Below are 11,086 nucleotides of genomic sequence, written 5' to 3'. Positions count from 1 at the left end.
CGCAGTGGCATGTGGGTAAAGGTTGCCTAGTAACGCGTACAGCCGAACATGGCGAAGGTGATCGGAACGCCTGCGGAGAAGAACCTGTGGCAGGAGATATGCGCAGGTAGGAGTGCGAGGAGAACGTCCCGGGGAAATTTTCACAATTACACACTTAAAAACTCACAGGTGTTCAAGGCAGCAGAGCTGACGTTCTGGGCCAGTGATCATCCACCAAAGCAAACACAAGATATGAAATGCAATAAAATGTTTCAATCATTCAAGTTAACGGGAATGGGGTTTGTTGATATTTCAGATTATAGCCTTCAATCATCATGGATATCATGCACAAAGGAAAAGTGCATAGTGCATGACTGTCAGCATAACGTGAGGGTCAAAGAAAAAATATCTGGTAACAAATTCCACTAAAGAGGCTACTGAAATCCACTATTATGTCAATTCTGGGCTTGTCTGCGCTTTGATCCTGACTTCTAGAAAGGTTATTTAAGTCTGTTGTTGCACCTTGTCTTATTCCTTGTTGGCTTTGCCAATTTATGCAACGGCACCAGTAATGTTAGGCAATAGTTTAAATTCTGCATGAGAAAGTCTACAGATGCTGGAAATACAAAGCAGGCCAGGCAGCATCTGTGGAAAAGAGTAAACAGTCGACGTTTCTGGCCAGGACCCTTCATCAGTACCTGCTGAGTTCCTCGAGCATTTTTAATCTATTGCTGTGTAAGTCCTGCATTTTATTTTGTGCATTTGTCATGCAGGTGTGGGGTCAGGCAAAACATTATTGACAAAATACATTGACAATTTCAGAAGACACATGAAAGTTGCTGGTGAACGTAGCAGGCCAGGCAGCATCTCTAGGAAGAGGTACAGTCGACGTTTCGGGCCGAGACCCTCCATCAGGACTAACTGAAGGAAGAGTTAGTAAGAGATTTACTAACTCTCTTACAGCCTTTGTACACCACGGTTCCTGTACGCTACCATAACTTCCCTGTCTCATTGGAATATACCTATGCTGAACTCCACACAAATATCCCCTGAACATTTGCCACATTTCTTCCATACTTTTCCCTGAGAACGTCTGTTTTCAATTTAAGCTTCCAGTTTCCTGCCTGATAGGCTCATAATTCCCCTTACTCCAATTAAACACTTTTCTAACTTGTCTGTTCCTATCTCTCTCCAATGCTATTGTAAAGGAGATAGAAGTTTGAGTACAGAGAGGAAATTAAGAACCTGGTGGCATGGTACGAAGACAATAACCTATCCCTCAACGTCAGCAAGACGAAGCAATTAGTTATTGACTTCAGAAGGAGTAGCGGACTGCACGACCAATTTACATCGGTGGTGCGCAAGTGGAACAGGTCAAAAGCTTTAAGTTCCTCAAGGTCAATATCACAAATAACCTCACTTGGTCCAACCAAGCAGCGTTCACTGCCAAGAAAGTCCACCAGCGCCTTTACTTCCTGAGAAAACTAAAGAAATTTGGCCTGTCCCCTAAAACCCTCACTAATTTTTATAGATGCACAGTAGAAAGCATTATTCTAGGGTGCATCACAACCTGGTATGGAAGTTGTCCTGTCCAAGACCAGAAGAAGCTGCAGAAGATTGTTAACAGGGCGCAGCACATCACACAAACCAGTCTTCCGTCCTTGGACTCACTTTACACCACATGATGTCGGAGTAGTGCTGCCAGGATAATCAAGGACACAACCCACCCAGCCAACACACTTTTCGTCCCTCTTCCCTCCGGGAGAAGGCTCAGGAGCTTGAAGACTCATACGGCCAGATTTGGGAACAGCTTCTTCCAACTGTGATAAGACCGCTGAACGGATCCTGACCCGGTTCTGGGCCGTACCCTCCAAATATCCGGACCTGCCTCTCGGTTTTTTTGCACTACCTTACTTTCCATTTTTCTATTTCTATTTATGATTTATAATTTAAATTTTTAATATTTACTCTCGATTTGTAATCCAGGGAGCGGGAAGCGCAGAATCAAATATCGCTGTGATGATTGTACGTTCTAGTATCAATTGTTTGGTGACAATAAAGATAAAGTATCACTATTTCCAAAATGCTCTCCCACTGAGAGATCTGACACCTGACCAGGTTCATTTCCCAATACCAAATCAAGTACAACCTCTCTTCTTGTAGGCTTATCTACATACTCTGTCAAGAAACCTTCCTGAACACACCTAACAAACTCCACCCCACCTAAGCCTCTTGCTCTGGGGAGATGCTAATTGATATTTGGGAAATTAAAATCTTCCATCACGACAACTCTGTTATTATTACACCTTTCCAGGATCTGTTTTCCTATCTGCTCCTCGATATCCCTGTTACTATTGGGCAGCCTATAAAAAACACCCAGTAAAGTTATTGACCCCTTCCTGTTCCGAACCTCCACCCACAGAGACTCTGTAGACAATCCCTCCACCTTTTCTGCAGCCGTGACAATATCTCTGATCAACAGTGCTGCGCCCCCACCTCTTTTGCCTCCCTTCCTGTCTTTTCTGAAGCATCTAAAATTTGACATTTGAAGTAATCATTCCTGTCCCTGAGCCATCCAAGTCTCTGCAATGGCCATCACATCATATCTCCAAGTACTGATCCACGCTCTAAACTCATCCGCTTTGTTCACAACACTCCTTGCGTTAAAATAGACACATCTCAAACCTTAAGTCTGAGCGCGTCCCTTCTCTATCACCTGCCTATCCTCCCTCTTGCACTGTCTACAAGCTTTCTCTATTTGTGAGCCAACCTCCTCTTCCCCAGTCTCTTCAGTTCGATTCCCACCCCCTAACAATTCTAGTTTAAACTCTCCCCAGTAGCCTTAGCAAATCTCCCCGCCAGGATATTGGTCCCCCTGGGATTCAAGTGCAACCCATCCTTTTTGTACAGGTCACACCTGCCCCAAAAGAGGTCCCAATGATCCACAAATCTGAATCCCTGCCCCCTACTCCAATCTCTCAGCCACACATTTATCCTCCACCTCATTCTATTCCTATTCTCACTGTCGCGTGGCACAGGCAGTAATCCCGAGATTACTACCTTTGCGGTCCTGGTTCTCAGTTTCCTTCCTAACTCCCTGTAGTCTTTTTTCAGGACCTCTTCCCTTTTCCTACCTCTGTCATTGGTACCAATATGTACCACGACCTCTGGCTGTTCTCTTTCCCACTGCAGGATATCTTGGACGCGATCTGAAACATCCCGGACCCTGGTACCTGGGAGGCAAACTATCATCCGAGTGTTCTTCTAATTCGTGGTTGGTCTCACCTTAGCAGTGGAGAAGGCTGATAACAGACAAGTGAGAATGGGAAGGGTGGATAAAGTGACATGCAACAAGAAATCAAAATAGCCATTATATACAGAGCATAAGGGATCTGCAAAATAGTGGCCTAGTCTACGCTTGGTCTTGCTGATGTAGAGGATGCAATGTTGAGAGCACCAAATGCAGTAGATGAGGTTGAAAGAGTGCATTTCTAATCTGGATGGACTGTCTAGCTCTGCGGATGGTGGTGAGTTAGGGTGTGAAATGACAAGTATTGCGTCTTCTGAGGTTGCAGGGTCATGGTGGTGGCTATCCCTCGAGGTCGTGGATGATGGTCTTTGTTCTGTTGATCTACTTATGGGCTCTCAAGTGGCTTATGAGTCCAATCTTGGCTCTGGAAGTTCTTCCGCATTCAGGACAGGTAGTTCCAGATGGCAGATCGGGCTTTGGTTGTTACTGCCTCTCTTTCCATTTTCTTCTCCTTTCTTCTAATTCTGCACATCTGTTGGCTTCGAAAGTTGCTGTTCCTTCTCAAATGATGGCTTGCCAGAGTTTCCTGTCCTTGGCATTGGTTTCCCAATTGTTGATGTCGATGTTACATTTCTTCATGTTGGCTTTTAAGGCATTTTTAAATCTGTTCTGTTGTCCGACTCTTTTACATTTGCCTTCTTTAAGCTGGGAGTCGAAGATTTGTTTCTGCAGACGTTCGTCTTTTATCCGAACAACATGACCGCTCCATCTTAGTTGATTCTTGATGACGTAGGCTTCAGTGCTTGTCGTTTTTGCTTCATTTAGCACATTGACGTTGGTTCTTCTAGCTTCCCAGCTGATATTTAAGATGTTTCGAAGATAGCGTTGATGGAACTTTTCAAGTGCCTTCAGATGCTGTCGGTATGTTGTCCAGGTTTCTGATGCATACAGGAGCGTTGGGATTACCACTGCTTTGTACACTAACATTTTGGTGTCTGTTGGGATGTCACGATCATGAAAGACTCTTGATCGGAGACGTCCAAAAGCTGTTCCAGCGCATTTAAGACGATGTTGGATCTCGTCATTAAGGTCGACATTGGAGGAGAGGTGACTTCCGAGATACGGAAAGTGGTCCACATTTTCCAGGGTTGTTTCGCCAAGTTGAATTGATGGTTCTATCCAATTTGTCTCAATTGGTGACGGTTGATAGATGATCTGAGTCTTCTTGGAATTGATGGTAAGTCCAAGTTTTGTGTATGCACGGTTGAAGGCAGTCAGAATCTGTTGTAGGTGGTTTTCTGAAAGAGCTGCAACACTGTTGTCATCTGCGTATTGGAACTCGATGAGGGAACTCGTGGATATCTTCATTTTGGACTTGAGACGGGCAAGATTGAAAAGTCTGCCATCTGTTCTGTAGACAATTTTGATTCCTGGGGGTAGGTCGTCCTTGTTAATGTGAATGATTGTCACAAAGAAGATGGTGAACAAAGTTGGGGCAATTACGCATCCCTGTTTTACTCCTGATCTAACTTGAAAAGGCTCACAGTTACTGTTGCTGACCATGACTGTGGCAAGCATGCCATCGTGGAGGAGTCTCAGGATTCGAATGTCAGGGAATGATCAGACCAGGGAGTCATGAAGAGACTCCCTGCAGAAAGCACCGTACATCATCAATGACTAACCCCTCCTACCCCCACCCCTCCATCCGGGCCATGTTCTCTTCTTGTGCTGACATCGGAAAGGAGGTACAGAAGCCTTAGCTACCAGACCACCAGGCTCAGGAACAGTTATTACCATTCAACCATCAGGCTCCTGAACCAGTGTGAATAACTTCACTCACATCAACAATGAGCTTTATAAAAGCAGATGTAGATGAGTGTGGCCCCTCAAAATCATTCAGAGTCTTAGCCAACCAGAGGCCTTAGATGAACCATGAGATCTGCCATCTGCTGAGGGTCAGATCAGAGGTATTCAAATTTGGTGACTAAGAAAGTTACAAGAAGTCCAGGTACAATCTCCAGAAAGCAATCCCATAGGTGAAGTGGGAATTCCAGACTAAACTTGAATCAATGAACAGTAGTGGCAGGGCTTGAATGCTGTCATCTCTTATAAAGTAAAATCAAGCGACAGAGGTGACAACAGGGCTTCGCCTTCAGATGAACTCAATGCCTGCTATGCTTGTTTGACCATCAAAACATGGAGGAACCATCAGAAACTCCCACAGCCTCCCCATGATCCTGTGATTTCAGTCTCTGAAGCCGATGTGTGCGAACAGCCTTCAGGAGCGTGAATAAACGAAAAGCATCTGGCCCACACAGGGTACCTGACCAAGTTCTAAAGACCTGTGCTGATCAACTGTCTGGAGTGTTCACTGAGAATTTTAACTTCTTACTTCCGTAGTGTGAGGTACCCACCTGCTTCAAGTAGACTTCACTTATACCAGTGCCTAAGAAGGACATGGTAACCTACCTCAATGACTATCATCCAGTAGCACTTACATCCACAATGATGAAATGTATCAACTCCTGCTGGAGAAGCAACTTGGATTTGCTTCAATTTGCCTACTGGAGCAAATTGTCCGCAGCAGATGCCATCTCATTGGCTCTTCACTAAACCATGGAACATCTGAACAGCAAAGATGCATACATCAGGATGCTATTTATTGACTAGAGTTTAGCGCTCAATACCATCATCTCCTCAAAACTAATCAATAAGCTTCAAGGCCTTGACCTCAATACTTCCTTGTGCAATTGGATCCTCGATTTCCTCACTTGCAGACCCCAGTTAGTTCAGATTGGCAATAACACCTCCACAATATCCATCGGCACAGGTGCACCACAAGGCTGTGTACTTAGCCCCAGCTTTACTCGCTTTACGCTTGTGACTGGGTGGCTTAGCACAGCTCTAATGCCATTTTCAAGTTTGCTGATGACACCACTGTCATAGGCCGAATGAAAGGTGAGAGAATGAAAATCTGTCTTGAGTGGTGCCACAACAACAACCTCTTATTCAATGTCGGAAAGACCAAGAAGCTGATTGTTGACTTCAGGAGGAGGAGCTCAGAGGTCCATGAGCCAGTCCTCATCATTTCAGAGGGTCTGTCCTGGGCCTAGCAATTAAATGCAATTATGAAGAACATAAGGCAGCACCTCAACTTCTTCAGGAAGTTGCGACTATTCAGCATTACATCTGAAATTTTGACAAACTTCTATAGATGTGTGGTGGAGATGATATTGACTGGCTGCATTACAGCCTGGTGTGGAAACACCAATGCTTTTGAAAGGAAAATCCTACAGAAAATAATGGGTATGGCCCTGACCATCACAGATAAAGCCCTCCTCACCATTGAGCATAATTACATGGCGCATTGTCACAGAAAAGCAGCATCCATCATCAAGGACCTCTACCATCCAGGCCGTGCTCTCTTCTCACTGCTACTAGCAGGAAGAAGGTTCAGGAGCCTCAGGGCTCTTACCACCTGGCATTGAAACAGTTATTAACCCTTAACCATCAGGGGATAATTTCACTCAACTTCACTTGTCCCATCACTGAAATGTACTCACTTTCAAGGACTCTTCATCTCATGTTTTTGATATTTATCGCAAATTTATTAATTATTGATTTCTTCTTGTATTTGCACGTTTTGTTGCCTTTTGCACACTGGTTGAATGCCCAAGTTAGTGTGATTTTTCATTGATTCTGTTATGGTTCTTCTTCTATAGATTTAGTGAGTATACTTGCAAGAAAATGAATCTCAGGGTATATGTACTTTGATAATAAACTTACTTTGGACATTGAACGGATTCCAAAACCTACGGACTCACTTTCTACGACTCTACAACTCTTGCTCCCAGTATTATTCAGTTATTCGTTCATTTATCTCTTTCCTTCTTTCCTTCTCTTATTTTGTATTTTGGTTGGTTGTTTGTCTGCTTTGTTTGAGTGTAGTTAATCATTGATTTTATTGTAGTTCCTTTTTCTGCTGTGAATGCCTGCAAGAAAGCGAATTGCTGAGTAGTATATGGTGACATATACAGTATGTACTTTGATAATAAATCTACTTTGAACTTTGGATACAAGAGTAAGGAAGTTTTTTTTAGATTTAGATTATGAGGGCACGCAGTTCTCTTTTATTGTCATTTAGTAATGCATGCATTAAGAAATGATACAATGTTTTTCCAGAATGGTATCACAGAAATATATGACAAACCGACTGAAAAACTGACAAAAACCACATAATCATAACATACTGTTACAACAGTGCAAAACGATACTGTAATTTGATAAGAACAGACCATGGGCACGGTAAGAGGCTCAAAATCTCTGGAAAGTCCCATCATCTCACGCAGACGGTGAACCTCCAGCGCCGCAAACTTGCCAATGCAGCATCCCGGATCAGTCCGACTCCGAGTCTGTCTGAAAACTCCGAGCATCCGACCAGCTCTCCGACACCGAGCACCGAGCACCATCTCTGCCGAGCACTTCGACTCTGGCCCCAGCAACAGGCAATAGGCAAAGCCGAGGATTTGGGGCCTTCCCCTCCGAAGATTCTGGTTCGCACAGTAGCAGCGGCAACAAAGCGGGCATTTCAGAAGTTTCTACAGGTATTCCTCCGTGCTTCTCACGGCTGTCTCCATCAAATCAGGATTGTGCACAGCACCCTAGTTAACACATATCGATATCATTCGGAACAGCCGTGCGCGCTGCGTCGCGCCGCAATCTTCTCCTCCTTCCTCAATGTACAACTTTATAAAACATCACTTAGCCGTATCTGTAGTATTCTGTACAATTCTGGATATCACTCGATAGGATGCATATCACTGGAGAGAGTGCAGTGAAGGTTTATCTGAATGTTGTCAGGGGTAGAGCATTTCCTTTACAGGGAGAGACTAGAGTGGATTTGCTTTCCCTGAATAGAGTCTGAGGTATTGAGGTGGAAAGAATTATGAAGAATATAAGGAAAATAGCAACAAACATTTACCAAGCTGAGGTGTCCATAAACCAGAGTTCCTTTTTTAATTTAAGGGTAGGTAAGGCATAGAAGAGTTGGAGATAATCTAAGGAGGAATATTTTGCACACACATTTGGTAGGGAGCTAGAACTTTCTGGGAGGGTGCTGGAGAGATTTACAATCACATTATTTAATAATAATGGAGCCAAGCACTTGAATTGCTGTTGCATGGAAAGCAAGAGTTGGGGCTGTCCAGGTGGGTCAGGGCAGTGTGAAGAGCCGTGGAGATGGCGTCCTCTGTTGACCTGTTGGTGCGATAGGCAAATTGATGGGGGTCCAGGGTAGTGGGAGACAGGATTTCAGATGTGATAGAACCAGTCTGTCAAAGCACTTTGCAATGATGGGGGTGAGTGCAACTGGACGGAAGTCATTCAGGCCTGTGGCAGTGGAATGCTTCGGCACTGGCACGATGGTGGCGATCTTGAAGCTTATGGGGACAACTGCCTGGGCCAGGGACAGATTAAAAATGTCCGTGAAGACCCTGACCAACTGCCCTGCACAGACTCTGAGCACACGACCAGGTATTCCATATGGACCAGCTGCCTTCCATACATTTGTCCTGCTCAGGGTGGCGCAAACATCGGAGGTGGAATGTGAGAGAGGCAGTTCACCAGGTGGGAGATCTGCTTTGAGGGTGACCTCCTTGTTTTCTCAGTCAAAGGGAGTGTAGACTCCCAAGTCCCTTTACACATCTGATTTCTGAATTTTTCCTGCTTTATAAAACAGTCTGCAGCTTTATTCCTTCTATCAAAATGCATGACCATACACTTCCTTACACTGTATTCCATCTGCCACTTCTTTGCACATTCAACTAATCTGTCCAAGTCCTTCTGCAGTCTCCCTACTTCCTTAATACTACCTGTCTTTCCATCTATCTTTGTATCTTCAGCAGACTTGATCACAAAGCCATCAATTCAGTTATCCAGATCATTAACATATAACGTGAAAAGTAACAGACCCAGCACTCCCCTGTGGAACACCACTAGTCACTGACAGCCAACCAGAAAATGGCCCCCTTATTTCCACTCTTCGCCTTCTGTCCCAACTGCCAATCCTCTGTCCATGCTAGTAGTTTATCTGTAATATCATTGGCTCTTGTTTCATTGTCTCAAGTATGGCACCATGTCAAAGGCTTTCTAAAAATCCAAGTGAACAACATCCACTGACTCTCCTTTGTCTATCCTTTCAACAGAATGTAATAGTCAGAATGGGCATGGTGGGCTGAATGAATGGCTTGTTTCTGTAATTTTTGACTATAACTGAGTTATTTTCAGCATGCCTGTTGCATTTTGAGGAAACAGTCAAAACATTAAATGTAGCAAGTACTGTATAGCATTTACGATTCTGTGGGAGTGTGATTTATACATAGAAGGTGAAAACTGCTTTAAGTACTAGTCTGGATTGAAAACTAGTTAACATTTAGAAACTGGTAGTGAAATTAAACAGATTCTTGTCAGGTTACAAAGCTATGCAGGTTTTTTCTCTTCCCAGCTATTCTTAAACTTTGTCAGTGATTTGGCTAAGGGGTTTGAATGGAACACTTGCATATTTTCTAATGTCATGATACTAAGTGGAAATGTGAGCTTGATGTAAACAAAGATTTATCACGAGGATATAGACAGGCGAAGCAAGAGTATGAGGCAGGAAAAAATCTGAGCTTATTTCTTTTGGTAACGTTCAATGGTTCCTCTACTATCTGTCAGGGCGCTGGAGCAGAGATCCAATCACAGACCCAGTACTGTGCACACAGTAATATTAATTGAGTAACAAATCCCAAGGTGCAAACAAAGTCAGCGTCAAAGTTCAGGCAGAGGTCAAAATATCTAGAGAAATCCAAAAACCAGAAGTGGGAAGCAGGCAGAGTCAGTATTCAGACAGATAGAGTACTGATACAAATGCTGGAAAGGCTCAGGAAAATTCACTAGCACAACCTGGCAACAAACAGGTGAAATCACAGGACTAAAATACGCTGAGTAATAAACAGAGAGGCAGATGATAAGTGGAGCACAATGAGACACAGGTGGCAGCAAAACAAGTAATAATGAGAAACAGCTGAGAGGCGGATTACTCAGTAATACAGGGGCTGGAGTAGAGCAGGAGTGGGGACAGGAGCACATGGGGCATGAAAACAAACAAGAGCACATGACAGTACAAAACCACAGACTAACGGCTAGGGGGAAAACACACAAAAGGACAAAGTTCAACTGGAGGTACTATCACTATCAGAGAATGTATACAGCATACAACCTGAAATTTTTACTCTTTGCAGACATCCACGAAAAAGAAGAAAGCCCCAAAAATTGAATGACAGAGAACCCTAGAACCCCTTCTCCCCACCCCATGCACAAGCAGCAGCAAAGCATCAACCCTCCCCCTCCCCCATTTGTTCCAGCTGGAAGCATCAACACCTACCACCCACCAACCAGTGATAGCTTCTTCTTCTTCATGTACCTTGCGCGTTACTCGCTTGGGCGATCATGGCCCTCCACATCGAATGATCCCTCGCGTCAATGATATCTCGCACACTGATATCAAAGCTTGCTGCCTCGATTGTACAGTGTACAGCAATGTTTATTCAAACTCACGAGAAGAGAGAGAGAGAGATCTCCTGCGGGGCCTCACTTGGTGATGCTGGTGTGGAACTGGTCATCCACAGTGGCCGCAGAAGGCCTCACCCCAAAGGCCACTCCTGGAGGTTTTGAAAATACCTGGTGGGTGAGCTCCAAGAGTGGGAATCCACCACCATTAAGAACTGTAGTTTGAGTGCAGCTAGAGATCATGGACCCCAACAGGACACCAGCTACCTTGAAAAGTAAAGGGACATTAAGGAGAGGAATTTAAGCTGT

The 11,086-nt window shown here is 44.2% G+C and overlaps 1 protein-coding gene across 5 annotated transcripts in view; it reads left to right on the top strand.

The window, feature by feature from the left end:
• The first annotated feature begins 25 nt into the window (after window positions 1-25).
• Window positions 26-11,086, top strand: part of iqck (IQ motif containing K) — a 94,604-nt gene continuing 83,543 nt past the window's right edge. For 3 of the 5 annotated variants that reach the window (XM_072268772.1, XM_072268774.1, XM_072268776.1), the window contains exon 1: window positions 26-106. In XM_072268772.1, coding sequence (XP_072124873.1) covers window positions 49-106 — 58 coding nt within the window. In that variant the 5' untranslated portion in view covers window positions 26-48. The remainder of the gene's footprint in view (window positions 107-11,086) is intronic. The other 2 variants (XM_072268773.1, XM_072268775.1) reach the window with 2 other exon arrangements.

This window comes from Mobula birostris, chromosome 9 (assembly GCF_030028105.1).
Source record: "Mobula birostris isolate sMobBir1 chromosome 9, sMobBir1.hap1, whole genome shotgun sequence".
Taxonomy (NCBI): Eukaryota; Metazoa; Chordata; class Chondrichthyes; order Myliobatiformes; family Myliobatidae; genus Mobula; species Mobula birostris.
This window is presented reverse-complemented; position numbering and strand designations above follow the sequence as displayed.